This window comes from Nannobrachium achirus, assembly GCF_963921795.1.
Source record: "Nannobrachium achirus genome assembly, chromosome: 13".
Taxonomy (NCBI): domain Eukaryota; kingdom Metazoa; phylum Chordata; class Actinopteri; order Myctophiformes; family Myctophidae; genus Nannobrachium; species Nannobrachium achirus.
Window position 1 is genome coordinate 42,788,268 of NC_137833.1, and position 15,995 is coordinate 42,804,262.

The window sequence follows — 15,995 nt, forward strand, 5'->3', positions numbered from 1 at the left end:
TTCTGCCATTGTGATCCAATCCCTTCCCCGCAGTCAGTCGCTTCCACGCAATGGGCAACAACTGCACAGGTGTCGTCACTGTCATCATCCGCACCAAACAACACAAACAGATATCCTATCCTGTGTAATTGTCTGCACTGGCTGAGTCAGCCTATTTCCAGTCTCTGTCTGACTAAACCCCACAACATATAATTACTGATGCTCCCCCCCCACCCCCCAACGACTCATCCTATAAGCTTCAGGTCTGTCTGTAAAAAAAGAAAAAGAAACGACGTACAGCCATTCCCATAATATTAATTTCACATTCCAGACACTGCTAATGTCACCATTCAAGTGAGCCAAATACTTTTCCCCCTGGAAAGCGGGCTGCTCAGTGCTTTCAAGAATGGGGAGTTTTAGTAAAGTCCGTGGATTGCCCTGTTGCCCTCCCCAAATGCCTTGAGCCCTGGTCCACTGAAAGAACAAAGGCCTAAGAAGCTGCCTGGAAGGCTGTCACTCCCTCACAGAGAGAAAACAGCACCTGTGCCAGCTAGGGGACTGCCAGAGGCGATACACATGCATATCCCCTCCTCTCCTGTGCACGTGTGTGTGCGTGCGCCTGTGTGTGTGCGCGCGTGTGTGTGCACAGCAAATGTCTGAGTGCTAATTAACCCTAGTGTAAAGATTTACCCATAATTGACATCAACACTGTTCATTACTACACTTTCAGAGTTTGCTCAGCAGATAAGATACAGATACAGATTATGATCTCTGCTCTGCTTCACTCAAACGTCACATTCTAACTAAATCATTTTCCTGGACAAGCCAAGGTGTTGTGACAAGTAGAAGGTTGTACTGTACTCCTGAAGAATGAATGATGAATATAGGTTTTAACTTCTGCAGCAGGTGCTGCCTAAGCAAAAGGCGGGTTTTGGAAGGTCTGTGGGCCCTGGAGACAAGGCATGCATAAGCCTTGGGGCTAAACTGTTAGCTCAGTTGGCTCCTCAGTTCTTGAGTGGAGAGGTCAAAAACAGGCCACAACATGTTGGCTATTTTTACAGCCAAAGTGGATTATTGGTATGTCAGTTCCCTGTTAGATGTTTTGGGTGGTCACATAGGTGAAGACTGACCACTGGTCCCACTGCACTGTACTACTGTATGCTCCTGGTCATTGTTATCATTTCAATTATTTCTCACCAAATGACTTTCCAAAGCAACTTCAATTAATTGGCCATTCAAATACTGTAGTTTCCCTTGAACAGCCATAAGAGATGACATGCAAGCTGGCCACCAGAAAAGGTGGAACCCTTGTGGAGGTGGAAATACTAAGGAATTACCCACCATTTCTCTGCTGGCCAGAGTATCCCAGGGCTCTATACTAGATCCTCTACTTATTCCAACACCACATCGCTTCACCCCAAAATAGGGACACTATTAGGGTTCATGTGGTTTTTAACTTCTATGCTAAACGAAGAAGCATTTTCCATGACAAACTTCACACTTCCAAGCGTGAAGTCAGGTTTAATTAAACTTATATTTACCGTACATATATTTAGCAATAATAGCCGCCAAACCGAGATTGTAGATGTAGACCCTGCATACACATCAGAACCAGCAATCACAGGGCTTCCAAAACAAAGTAGCATCATTCTCTTGTGCCCCGAGGTGCCAGAGCATCTCAGGTGACACAAACCAGATGTCCTGTCTGGTGAGGTGGAACGTACCACCACACACACCTTCTCTCTCCCCCCCCCCCCCTCCCCCACATCTCTCACTCATCCTTGTAATAAAAGCCCATACTCACCTCCCCTTTTACACTGTAACTCTCTGCTCTTCAGTTTTTATTTTTTATTTTCCTTTTATTCTTAATTTTCTGATTTTATAAGTGATGTTATTCTATATGAAAAGTACTGCGTTCTCTCCGTCTGTCTTTCAATGTTATATGATAGATAAAGTGGTTACTGTGTAAATAAGGCGAAAGGCTAACTAGGATCTCCTTTTAGATGACCTTGTACCTGTGATTTGTACTTTGTCATGAAACTGTACTTTTTCCTATTGCAAACTTCAAATACATTCTTGAATCAATCAATCAATCTATCAATCAATCAATCAATCAATCAATCCCTGAAAACGCCTGGAGAAGCAGCATACCTCACAACTGCCATGCATTGCTCAGCTGGGATTGTCTGTTTCCGTCTCTTCCCTGACCATGGCGTTGTCAGCCCCAAGGACGCTTCCCAGACTCCCCGTCTATCAATGCAAGCTAACGGGGCCTGCGACCCCGGCCTCTCCTATCAGACAACATTGCGATAAGGCAAGAATGTGCAGGAGCACTGTAACTCAAGTCAAGAAGGCTCCTTCGGGCTAATTTCCCCCGACAACTTGTAGTTTAACTCTACCCCCCAAAACATATTCAAAACAGACGTTTCTCTACAACCGTTTTTCAACTGTGCAAGCCCTGAGGCTAATATTTCCCTTTAGACCGGTAGCATTACAAGCTTCATTAAATTAAACAACTTGACCATTAATATGAACAACAGCTTCATTAGATAAAGGGGCCCTGTGGTTTGTCTGGTCAGGTCTGATGACCGGGGAGAACATATGTGCCCCATTACTTCTTTCTTCACTTCACTATATCCAAATGCCTGAGTTCTGATTCACTTCTGAAAGCACTTGTCCACAAGGTGATTCCGTATATCACAGAATTCCAGCACATCTAGGTCAGTTTTGACATATTTCAGGGTATTAGTCAGTCACACAGTGATGATTTAGGAATGTAAAAAAAGGGCGTCATCCGGAATGGTTCAATGGTGCGGAGGATTTCTTCCCGTTCTCTCGGGAGGAAATAATGAATATCAAATTAACACTTCTTTTTTTTTCATTGTTTGTCTCTCTCCAGGAGAGCATTATGCAGTATCGTTTCATCCCAGCTCAGTTCCATAAAACGACTCCCCTCCCTGAAACCTAAACAGTGATCGAGTGACAACAGTGATTGATATATAAAAATTGTGCCTCGATGTACGGTACACAATGTAAGTGTTATCTTTACAATGGCCCTTTTCTTCCTCCTCCAAGTACCATGGCAAACAACGTGATGGCTGTCAGGGAGGGTATAGGGAGTCTCTTTAACAACGGCAACAATGAGTAGAACTCTTCTGTTTTTCTCTCTCCCTCTCCCTCCCATAACAATACAGCCTGAGGATTCTGAGGCAACAACGTTGCGGCCCAGCAGGTGTCGAGGGAGGCCCCACTGTACATAAACCGAGATTGTTATCTGATCAATGTTCAATAAATGGAATGCAGAGGAACCTGAAGACAGGGTACCGTTATATAAAGGGATGATAATGAGAAGTCCCGGTGGATCGCAGGTATTTCCTTGACTTTGTGTGAGTCAGAGCATCGCATGTTGGTAGACAGATGACTTGACCTGGCATCCTATAGTGTGTATAATTTCAATGTACAGATTATATATTTTTTGGGGGGGATATTCAACTAGACTGGTTAGACCAATGATAGGTTCTTGGTTTACCTATGATCCTAGATTACAATTTCTATATGTTTAATGTATTACCTTGTGTTGTCCTTGCTAATTGCAAGTCACTCTAGATTAAAAGCGTCTGCTACCTGTAAATGCCTAAATCGTCAATTGTAAGAGCATCAGCACATCACTATACACACACACCCACACGCACACACAAATATTTATATATCTGTGTGTGTGTGTGTGTGTGTGTGTGTGTGTGTGTGTGTGTGTGTGTGTGTGTGTGTGTGTGTGTGTGTGTGTTACAGTAGGCATGCAACCAGGGAGTGCACCACCTCTGCTCAGAATGACAACCACCACATATAAAGAGGTCTGGCTAACCATCGTCAAATAAAAGGGAACTCCCACTCTGTTTGTTCCTCTTCTATCAGAGTCTGTCTTGAGAGATTACACATAAAGAGACTTCATATGACTTACTTTTTAACAACTCTCCAGAATGGGACTTTTATAACTCATTAAACTCATTAAACAAGCCTTTTTTTATGCCATTTGTTCCAAACCAGACAAACCCTTTAAAAACGTTGTAATGAACAATCAGGGGCAGATGTAGTGTGGGAATGTGTTGTTAAAACAATTGGCTTTAGCACCCTTTAGAAACAAAAGTAATTCTGCAGTGTGCAAAAGTAATTACACCCTTATGTGAAGAGCCGACTCTGGGCCATATGATGAAGTTAGTGCCACTACAAGAAGAAGTAGTCTGTAAGAAATAGTCTATAGTACAGTGTTTCTCAAAGTGGATTCCAGGGACTCTGTGGGTTCCTTTAGGATGGGTCTAAATTGACCCTTACAAGTCTGTAACTCTGACAGTGTACAAATGGAACCAAATGAACCCGTTCGGGTTCATTTGGTTCCATTTTGTACACTGTCAGAGTTAAGGGGAGACCTCGGAATTTGAAAGTTTGAGAACCACTGCTATAGTACATTGGACTCATATTAAACGCACCTGTTGACTGAGTCACAGCAAAGTAACTCTACCTCCCATCTGCCCCACACTCAGAATCTTTACTCGATCTATCCATCACTGCCATCACCCAGTATCAGCCAGTAGCTGGCACCCAGCATCTCCAGTAAATCAGCCCTCTGTTTGCTGAGACAAATGCCCCGCACATGCCAAGCAAAACAAATGGCTGTTTGTAGACGGGACGGGAGGCAGTCGTCTATGTGATGAGGGGATTTGTCTGTGGATGAAAGCCCTGGCACTTAAAACAGCAACGCTTGTGTTTAAATGAAAAAGAAAAGACAAAAAAAAAACACCTTGAGGCTGAAATTATAGCTCCTTCCCCCGACCACAGCTACTCATCCTGCAGACACTCAAATGACAAGCTGTGATGGGAAACCCGGGTGGCACGGATAAGACTGGCAAGACAACAAACACAAACAGGTTGATCTAATATGACCGTACTGTACCTTTCCTCCAAGGAGACAGGATGGAGAAAGACTTCTGCCAGCTGAACACCAGACCAGCCTTTTTCTTCTTCACGCTCATGGTGTAAGTAAAAAGAAAAAAAAATAATCCCACGCGTTCAAAGACTTAAATCGGTCCCTTCTGTGAAAATGAAAAACAAAAAATAAACAAAAGCAAAAGAAAAATAAAGCACTTCCTCAAGGCTTCCACATGATCTCTTCTTGGCTGCTGTGAATCATTTCACTGCTACGGCAGATCAGCAACTCAAAAGCTTAACTTGGGGTGGGGGCATCTGTTGTCAGAGGTTGCATCGAGGATGGTGTCCCTAAATAGGGTCATGGTGCCAGCCTGTTTCCTTGCCTGCCTGCTGGTCTGTCTAGTAGGAAGGCTTGCTCCCTACATCTAGCCTAGAGTGTGTGCGAGCGTGTGTGAGGCAGAGTGTGTGTGAGATTCCTCCAGCTGAGGAGAGTAAAAGGGGGCCGGGCTCCACTGGCAACACTCACGCCGTCACAGGGCTGCTAGAGAGAGAGGTGTGGCACCCAGCCAGAGAGAAGGGCGGGAGAGAGGGAGACAGAGGGACCGAGGGAGTTAAGGGAGAGTCTTGGAAGCTGAGATTGACTAAACTCAAGCAGTGGGCGAACATGAGAATAACAGGGAGGGACACAAGAGCTGGAGAGGTCTAGAAAGGGAGGATAGAAAAGGAGAGAGAGAGCAATAGAGAAACAAGGATGTGTTTATGTACAAGAATGGTAAAGGTGGAGGAGGATAGGCTTGATGGTCAGATAAAGCAGAGAGTATCACTTTTTTCCTGCCCTCCTTCCAGCACCATAGAAGGTGAGAGAGTACGAAAAGAAACATCCACACAGGGAGTCAGGCTATTATAACGTACCAACATTAATGAACAAGGAAGTGGGAAAAACACCACCAGGAAGCACATCCATGGGAAAGAAGCATAGGTCAGATCATCAGGCCTGCCTGATAAAAGATTTATATCTGTACAGTACTTTGAAGCATCACTATTTTTCATTACTGTGACAGTGACTTACGTCACCATTTTGCAAAACCAGTCACTTGTTACACACAGTCAATATAGTGACATTGGTAATACTACTGGAATTTGATAGAACAAAATAGAATAAATTGCAACCGCTAGGAATGATGGTTTCGCTTTTGTATAATAATAAAATAAACAAACACCCTCAAACAAAATAACATTACAGCATCCACAGCTTTAGTTAGTAGTAATTAGTTCCATATCATTATCAGTGATCACTTGATACACATAAAAACATTCCAGAAATAGCAGACACCAATTTATTTCTGTTGTTGATGTTATTTAATGATCATATTAATTCAAAATATTGACTCGTGACTGGATATCATGCCGTCTGGCTTCGCCTCCTTTTTAAACAAGTCTTGCCTCTGTTTTTCCTTCACTGACTAGAAAAACAAAGCAAGGTAATGGAATTCATACACACAGGGATGTAGTGGGGGGGGGGGGGGGGAACGTGGGGGTACGGAGTGCCCACACTCCTCTCAAGTCAAGTCAGTTGATATTATATTTTCAGGTCGTTCTTTTTTTTTTTTTTTATGTTTTTTATCCCACGGTTTTGCAACCCATTTTTTCTCACCCGGTGACTACCTAACCTGTAGTCCTGGTTTCACTCTCCCCCTGCCACGCCAGGGGACACCCGGCTGGCTAGGGGGAGGGGGTGTATAGAAACCAGGACTACTGCATGTTTTTGTGTGAGGGTCTATGCCCAAGGAGACACGGGGAGAACATGCAAACTCACCACAGAAAGGCCCTATCGCCAACCCCACCTAGGGTGTGGGTGCTGATGACGCGGGTGGAGGAACACGCCCCCAGCGCCCACAGCTTCCCCCGGCGGGAGGTCGTTCTGACCCAGCAATTGGTTGAAATAGGCTCGCCAGCTGTGCTGAAATGAGCATGACTAACAGCAGATGGTAATATAAGATTTGAAAATGGATTAATTAATTGGAAATATCAGTTGTGGAGCTATTTTGCATGGGAAGTTTGGCTGATGATCCGGTCATCAAATTATTGGTTGAGAACCACTGGTCTAAGGCTATTTCTGCCGCCGCGCAGACCCGTTTTAAGCCAGCGAAAACGTTATGTGCACGCGCACGGACGCACATGCGTGCATGCGCATTGACGCGCGTGCACGTGCGTGCGTGGGGAGTGCCCACACTTCCAAATTTAGCACTACAACACTGCGATACACACCCACATATAGTGCAGCTGTATTACAATGAATGCACCATCTTCACTCTCTTTGTCTGCCTTTTGCTTCACTGCTTTTTCTCCTGTGGCTTTATTCACTCACTCCCTGTATGTTTTTCTACCACAGTGATTCTCAAATACAGTATATTAATTTGAAGGACCCCAATCTGAGAGTGAACGAATGGAACCAAATGGACAATCTCAGAGTAAAATTTACCTGTAATGGTCGATTTGAAACCTCTGGGGGCAGAGGTGTAAAGTAACTAAGGACTTTTACTTAAAGCTATACTGTGTAAGTTCAACTAGTGGTCAGTAGCGGTATTGCTTTTTTCGGCCGTTTTTCGGCCGGAGTCGTCGCGGACCACCGCCGCGGACCACCGGAGCGCCGCCGCAAACCACCGCGACCGATAGTAGTGGAGGGGTAGAACGCATGGTAGAACGTAATTTTCTGGCCAGGATTTGTGGATTAAGAGGTTAAAATCCTTCACCATGGTAAACACTGTAGCCAAGCGGAGGCGCTTCCTGGAGACCAGAGCAGATAAGCTGTGATTGGCCGGTAGTGTACCATGTGTGCATGATCGGCGATGTGATTGGGCAACGTATACACAACGTATACAGATGATGCAGATTACGTCATTTTGGCGCGAAATCCGGTCCACGGCCAGGATCATAGAAAACATATAAAGAGAAGGCTTCAGAAGCTGAAAATAACGGAGTGGGTGTTCTAAAACTTTAGCGATTTAACAGTTAGGACAATTTTAAGATTTGTTTTATAAAAAAAGTTACATGGTACAACTTTAAGTTCTGTACTTAGGTACAGTTTTGAGGTATCTGTACTTTACTTGAGTATTTTCAATTTCCAATACTTTTACTCCTACTCAGCTACATCTCAGATCCAAATATTGTACTTTTACTCCTCTACCTTTATTTGAACACTTTAGTTACTAGTTACTTTGCATATATTAAATTATAATATTATAAAACATACATTAACCACTTTAGCCCTATTTTATACCTACGCTATTTGAAAATAGACGATCTACAAGCTCACAACTCGTCGCATCGCCACGCGTTGTGAGCTTGTAGATCTGCTATTTTCAAACATTTTGTACTTTTACTTTTGGTACTTTAAGTACATTTTGATGCCAACACTTTCATACTTTTACTCAAGTACATTTTGAATTCTGGACTTTTACTTGTAAGGGTGTCCTCAGACCAAAATACCTATGAGAGTGGAATCCGCGTTCCGCCAATGCATTTCAATGAGAGTGAAGCGGTTTCATGCCAGCAGAGCAAAAACGCTCACTTCTCATTGAAATGCATTGGCGGAACGCGGATTCCACTCTCATAGGTATTTTGGTCTGAGGGCACCCTAACAGAGTATTTCTACATTGCAGTATTGATACTTTTACCTAAGTAAAAAATGTGAGTACTTTATCCACCACTTCCTGAGGGTCAATGGACCCCACTTTGGGAATCACTGCTCTACAGTATCTCTCTCTCTTACACTGTAATGTGTATTCATTTGTAAACTCGGAGAATGCACTGATTATAATTAAAGTATAATTATATTGTGTCTGTTGAGAAAATAAACAATGCTGCATTCCATGAAGCAAGAAGACATTGTCTAAAGTTTTGCACAACACTCTGTTGGTCAGGAGTAAAGCGTTGGTGTTTTCTTCAGGGATAGTGGAGGTCATTGAGCATGTTTTGCTAAGGGACAGCTGGAGGGGTAAGGGGTTAGTAGTACAGAGACAACACAGGTGTGTGTGTGTGTGTGTGTGTGTGTGTGTGTGTGCGTGCGTGCGTGCGTGCGTGTGTGTGCGCGCGCGCGTGTGTGTGTGTGTGTTTTGTAGGTATGTGTGTGTGTGTGTGTGTGTGTGTGTGTGTGTGTGTGTGTGTGTGTGTGTGTGTGTGTGTGTGTGTGCGCGCGCGCACGCGCGTGTGTGTTTTGTGTGTGTGTGTACTTGCGTGCATGCATGCGCGTGTGCGCGTGATAGACAGTGGTGGAAAGTAAGTAAGTACTTTTATTCAAGTAAGTACAATTTTGAGGTACTTGTATTTTACTTAAATATTTCCATTGTTCAATCATTTATACTTCTACTCCGCTACATCTCGGAGACAAAAAGCATTGCTTTTAACTCCACTACAATTATTTGACAGCTTAAGTTAAGATTAAGCAGATTTAGATAATTATTTCACCACTTGAGCCCTTTTTTATACTATTAAAAATAGCCGATCCACAAGCTCACAATGCATCGCAACTTATATATCTGCTATTTTCAAAACAGTTTGATAAATTTTGGAAACGTTTTTTAAGTGTTACTTCTAGTCTTTTTTACTTCTAGTCTTTTTCTTTTTTTTTTTACTTTTCAAGGTAACACATCCTGGGTTTCAGTGCCACAGCATCACAGGATATGGTGGGATGGTGTTTTTTACTGGTGTTTCAGTCCGAGTGTGGGGAAAGGGTGCGTTCGGAAATGCGCACCGGACTGCGCGGGCGTTTATCGTGGGCTTGCCCAGGCCTTACGGCCTGGGCATAAATATAACGATTGCATTCACCACGGCTTCGTAACTCGCGCGGCGCTCCGCCGGCCGCGCGGCCCTGGCCCGCTCTTCGCGGCCACTCGCGCCTGCGGCGCTCGGGGGCGAAGAGCAGGACCAAGGTCCGCTGGCCTTCGCGCCGCTTGCAATGTCGTGGACAATAAAACGAGCGCACCCTTTCATACACTCTGACTGAATCACCAGTAAAAAACACTCTCTCGGATATGGTACTGACAATGACCTTTACTGAGCATGTAAGGAACAATGGCTTGGGGCGCCCGCTGGCCTAGCTGTCCAGGTGCATACCACATAGGCTCTGATGCCTGACAGTGCGTTGCGGGTTCGAGTCCTGTTCCTGATGACCTTTGCTACATGTCTCTATCTGTCTGTCTCTCTCTCTCCCTCTTTACTGTCTATCTTCACTGGAACTATCAATAAAGGCAGAAAAACACAAAGGCTTGACACAGTTCACTATCTTTTAAAAAAGGTAATTACAAAGCAAATCAGTCTTAAAGAGGTGGTGCCATAGTTTTGTACTTTTTCTGTTTTTCATGTGTCTAGGAGGTTGAAAGTACTTCATTAGACCCCCAGGTGTGGATTTTATGAGAAATGATGTATTCTCTTGGTATTTGTTTGTTTTCTCTTGGAGACTGCCACCTTGTGGTCAAAAGTATCAGTTAAAAACACAGATACTAAATATGTCACAGTATCAACTCCTCCCCTAATTACCATTCACCCAAAACTGTGGGGTGTGGCTAACTTCAGCTGGGTCACCAGTCACCACCCACCATGCCATCCATGCATACTTAAAGGAGTGGCGACACCGGCCGAAATTTAACATTATGATACAGTAGGTCACGTGGTGTTTCTTCAAACAGTCTGAAAAGGAGGCGGGCCGTATCAGTTAGTAGTGAATGTATACTTCGTCCGTCGTGCGGTGCCGCGCAATGTATACTTCGTCCGTCGTGCGGTGCCGCGCACAACGTGATGGCTTGTTGTTAGCGTGTAGCCCGGCTAACGCTGCACCGCACGGCTATTTGCGAGAGCTATTGTGTCACACACACGCGCGCGAAAGCACACACACACACACACACACACACACACAGGCTACACACACACAGAATGTATGATATGAGCCACGCACGGACCTCAGTCCGGCCGCTGTGCTCCGGTGAGCACAGCGCACAGACCGGAGCAGGACATGGCTTGCTCCGGTCGGTCTGGTGCTCCAGTCAGTTTAGGGCAAGAGACAGCAGGGTATGGCCGACGTCTCATAGACGGGGAGAAGCGTGTTGACCCTCGTACACGTTTTTTGACACCTTTTTTGAAGAAGACATGTACTTTTTTATCGGTCTAACCATTGATTTTATAGCGAATGCTATATATTTTTTACCCCTAGAAGAACTGATAGTTTTAAAGTTGGTTTAGAAAGTCGGAAACACACCTCGGACAGCTTTTTTTGGGGCAGTTTCAAAAGATAATGATATGGATAATCGACTCCGCCCCTCCCCCCATATTAGCCCAATCAAATTAATTTATTTCAGTTACTGTACAGAAAGTACTACTTTCAGTACAGTAACTACAATAAATTAATTTGATTGGGTCATTTAACATGGGGGTACATGACATCATTAAAAAAATTGGCTAATTTGATAGCCTTAATTAGCTGTTTTGGCCGTGTCACGCCCCCTTTAATGAACTGGGGGTGTGGCCACATAAAAACCCAATTTTAACTCTTTCTGTATACTTTTTTGGAAAAAATCTTCCTCCTAGTATAATCATAATACCTGATAATCATGTTTTAGAGGGGGGGGGGGGGGGGGGGGGATCATGGCACCACCTCTTTAAGGAATACATTCTAAACAATCTGTATGGGTACAGTATGTTAATACAATATAGCACATGTGCTGGTTGGATGTGGTCTCCATACTCTTCCACTGAAAAATACAGAGCCTCAAAGAACACATTACAAATAGACCTGCCAGAAGCTTATCAGACCAATTTCTCCTCTGGCCAACATAGGATTATATCTTGATGTTTGATTTCCCATGTGGGAGACCAAGGTCCGATTGCTTTTCGACTTGAACGAAAAAGGTTTACGTTTGGCAACGTGTATGATACACACGTCCAGACATAAATGATCCCAGCTTGCTCAATAATACAGTTTCTCAACTTACAATAAGCCTGTTGTTTTACCTTTTGAAGTTACTTCATGAAATAACCTTAGGAGCAAGCGCCCTGATGAGAAACCAGGGCTACTCATCTTTCCCATGTCCCTGACATCTATTGTGTGCGATATTCCAAACACGTGGAAAAACAAGAAACCCCCTGGTCAGGGCTGGGGATATTGTCACAGGTCAGATCAGGGGATGTGTGAAGCATTGTTGGTGCCAACACCAACAGGATTGTATTCATGGCAACCACATGAGAATGTTATTTGTGAATGCTGATGGGGGGGGAAAGTGATTTTTAGTTTTTCTACTGAACATTTGCAAACAGTTCTGTTGCAAATGTTGTTGTTGGATGTGAATTAGAACAGTCTCCACAGGTATCAATACTTTCTGTGTAACCCAAAGCCCGATTTATCTTTGATTGTGCACTGTGTCCTGCACAGAAAATAGCTGATGTGCAAGTATAAAATCAAGAGGGTTATATATTGACTCCCCAGGAGTTGTCCAGGCTCAGCTCATGTTGTTCTTTAGGCCAAGTTTGCACACATTTTTAAATAACATAACAGAGTTTTACTCAGGTCCAGGTAGACCAAGTCCAGTGTTAATCCTCTGTTCGCCTTATGCTAATTAAACCTATAAACATACCAGAATTCTTCTATATTCTTGGTTTGATTTTCCTAAGGAGCAGGGTGGGACTGAAGCACTTTTAGTGCCATAAAACATGAGATTTTATTGATTAGTATTCAAGATAAGGTAACCTTTCTGACCTGAGATATGTTGGCCTACATAGCTATGAGTACAGAACTTTGTGGCAGGTATCGATCCATTTTACAGTAAGGTCAGAAGCTTTGTGACAAATTTCGAACCATATCCAGGTAAGATTACATACAGATGGGTGACAGTAGCTTCGGTTATGCTGCTGTAGCATTCCAGTGAAAGCTTTAGGAATCTTAGGAATGCCAATAGCACCTAGAAGAAGCAAAATGAAGAATAATTCTCATTAAAAAAGAAAAGAAAAGGAGAAGCAGTTGTCACTTCAGGTTTTAGCAGAGACACAGCCAGCCATTGTTTTCTCATGCCATTTTGATTGGAGCGCATGACATCACACATGGATCAGGTTGACTCAAGTATTAAAACATATATCCTCTCACATGGCACTCCCATTTCCAGTAGATTTGAACCAAATCCTGTTACTTTGGCTAAAGTCGCTGTCAAAATGTGTTCTGCCGTTACAGAGAAATAGACATATTTGAATCACAGTTCAATTACATTAACTATTTTATACAAAACAAGATCAGCCAAAGCCAAATCATTACTCAACCCAAAACGACTGCTATCATGCAACACTGAAAACCTCAGCTGAATTTAATTATGTGTTCAAAGAATTTCCGTTATTATATCTGAAAGCATGTGTATGCAATACTTTGTTAATGGAAAATGTAATATTACAAATGTCTTTTTAACCAGGACAGACTGACTGTACTGACACAATGCAGTGACGTTTTGTGTTATTGTGCTTGGAGTCATTGAGTGTTCACTCTATGGACATGCCTTATCTGAGCGGCTTGTCAGAGCTACAATGTGAGCCACTGATAAACTAAACTGGACAGTGTGCAGAGGCTGGGGTAAGTGAGGGTATGAGGAGAAGTTTATCACAGGGGAAGTCCTCTTGTTTTTAAGAGCTAGGAACACAACCATGCTGCAGCATTACTAACTGTTTCTTAAATCTGTAATGCACAACTTGGTTTTAGTGAATGCAATGTTATTTTAAGGGGTGTTTTTAGGGGTGGACGATATGGAAAAATACAATATCACAATATTTTCCCAAGCTGTATCACGATACATGATCTTATCACGATTCTTTTTCACGTTGGTTTTTATGGTTATTTTTCAAGTTACTTAAAAGGTCAATTTGGTTTCATTTGTTCACTCTCAGAGTTAAGGGGAGACCTTGACATTTGAAAGTTTGAAAACTACTGATTTAGACAAAAATGCAGGTTTAAATGAATTCTGCAATGAATCTCTGTATCAATGATTAAACAGGATTTTTTTTACAAGGCTCCCTCATTGTATCACGATATATACGATATCTCTGAAAAGGCATATCGTGGAGACATATCGTCTCAACGATAATTATCACCATATCGCCCACCCCTAATCTGTATGGAGTATGTTAATAAAAGTAACACAACTGCAGTGTTTGCAGGTGAAACATTCAGATCCTGTGGTTGGGGTACAGTACTACTACAGGTTGGAAAAAAGGTATTCATAGAACTAAAATGGAAACGGACAGGTCCCTCCAGGTCAGGTAGATTATTGTGTTCAAAATCACGATGGAATATGAAAAATTACTTGACTATAGAGATAATGTGTACGATGTTTGGAGTCTTTGGACAATATTTGTGGAAGTAATATGAAAGATTTGTTTAGTTAAATTGGCCTGCTAGTGGTGCTATATTATGTCAATGTTGAAAGGGTGGCATTTGTTCCTCAACATAGTGCGAATGTGTGTGCAAAGTTTTCACTGCAATCGGACGATGCGTTCATGGCATATTGTTCAGAACAGGCCCCTCCTGCAAACTTTAGATGTTAATCTTAGACAATATGACACATCAAACAGACCCAACTTGATCACATGACTATAGAGATCATGTGTACAGATTTGCGTGAAATTAAGACACCCTAAGGGCGAGAAGCGACCGACTTTTTAAAATTAGGCAGTTAATCTGGCAATGCACAGACACGCACGCACGCACGCACGCACGCACGCACGCACGCACGCACGCACGCACGCACACACACACACACACACACACACACACACACACACACACACACACACACACACACACACACACAGAGAGAACTCCTGCAAACTTTGGAAGCCAATCAATCAGGATGGAATATGAAAAATCTGAAAGGCCTGTTTTGTTTATACTGTAATTTGTGTGATGTTTGGATAAAATCTGTAGTAAAAAAAAAAAAAAAAAATGTTTTGGAAAAGACTCCTAGTGGGACTATAACAGGCCAGAGGCTTCCAGGGAGTGTGTGTGCACAGTTTCACTGCTATCAAGCCAACGGTGCCGGAAATGAGCTGTTCACAGACAGAGAGACGGACACACTGACAGACGGACAGACGATCGGGTGCAAAACAGTCTTGCCTTTCGGCCCGACAATAATTAGCCTGTATCAATACCAGCCACAATACGACGTGTTACTTTTGAGCTTGTACACCGGCTGATTGTTGTATTGACATTTCTTGAAAATCATGTTGAAATGTTTTGAAATTCTTCGAAAATTGTTTACCTACTAACATGGACTTGCCCAAAATATGGACGCCAGCTTGAAAGTGGTTAAGACTGCTGTCCTATGGGCGCTCTGATTGCAAAGGACATACAGCAGAAATAAATTAAGTATGTTCTCCTCAGTGTGGGAAAGTTGGTAACTGAGTGAGATAATCCATATTCCACAATGTACTCGCTCTAGAATCCTAAAAGAAAACAAGATTTTTACAGATTCTCATTCTCATGTCTGTCTTAATGTCTTATGTATAGACAGAGATAAACCAAATCATACATGGATTTCTTTTGCCATGCAAGTCAGCCATGTGAAGACCGGATCAGTCATAATCACTGGTTCTGAGGAAAAACAAAGCATGTAATTCACACACAGAGAGAGATGTTACTCAGACTACTGAGCTATTGGGGTAAAAATATGGACTGGAATATACATAGCATAAAAAAAGAAACGACTATGTCACTGCACGGAAGCCATGTCCTGCTTTCAACAGGTGTGAGCTTGTTTGGTCTGCCTGCTGGTACCCTGTCATTAGCCTAAATGGTGAATAGCAGGAGGTGTCTGAGGTAGCTTGTTTTTCCAGCAGTGAGAGCTCTGGCAGAACCAATAGATTCCAAGAAGAGGAACACAAACGAAAGACAAGCAAGAGGATAGCCTCATTGTCCTTTTCTTAAATAAATCCTTTAATCCTCTTTATTTATGCTAGCCATTTATCCCAGTAGAGTCAATAGCAGTAGAAGAAAGCCAAATGTTAATATTTGTTTTATTGTCCTTTTCTATCTTTTTTTTTGTATAAATCTTTCAAGTCTCTTTATT

The 15,995-nt window shown here is 42.9% G+C and overlaps 2 protein-coding genes across 2 annotated transcripts in view; both read right to left on the bottom strand.

The window, feature by feature from the left end:
- Positions 1 to 5,064, bottom strand: part of LOC308297319 (uncharacterized protein) — a 47,529-nt gene extending 42,465 nt beyond the window's left edge. Inside the window, exon 1 of the mRNA XM_080740732.1 lies at positions 4,928 to 5,064. Within this exon, the coding sequence (XP_080596858.1) occupies positions 4,928 to 5,006 (79 nt within the window). The 5' untranslated portion in view covers positions 5,007 to 5,064. The remainder of the gene's footprint in view (positions 1 to 4,927) is intronic.
- Positions 5,065 to 8,880: 3,816 nt separating this feature from the next.
- The window catches only part of LOC308297320 (lipoamide acyltransferase component of branched-chain alpha-keto acid dehydrogenase complex, mitochondrial-like), a gene marked incomplete at both ends in the record, with an annotated part of 31,236 nt that continues 24,121 nt past the window's right edge, over positions 8,881 to 15,995 (bottom strand). Inside the window, one exon of the mRNA XM_080740733.1 lies at positions 8,881 to 8,891. Coding sequence (XP_080596859.1) covers positions 8,881 to 8,891 — 11 coding nt within the window. The remainder of the gene's footprint in view (positions 8,892 to 15,995) is intronic.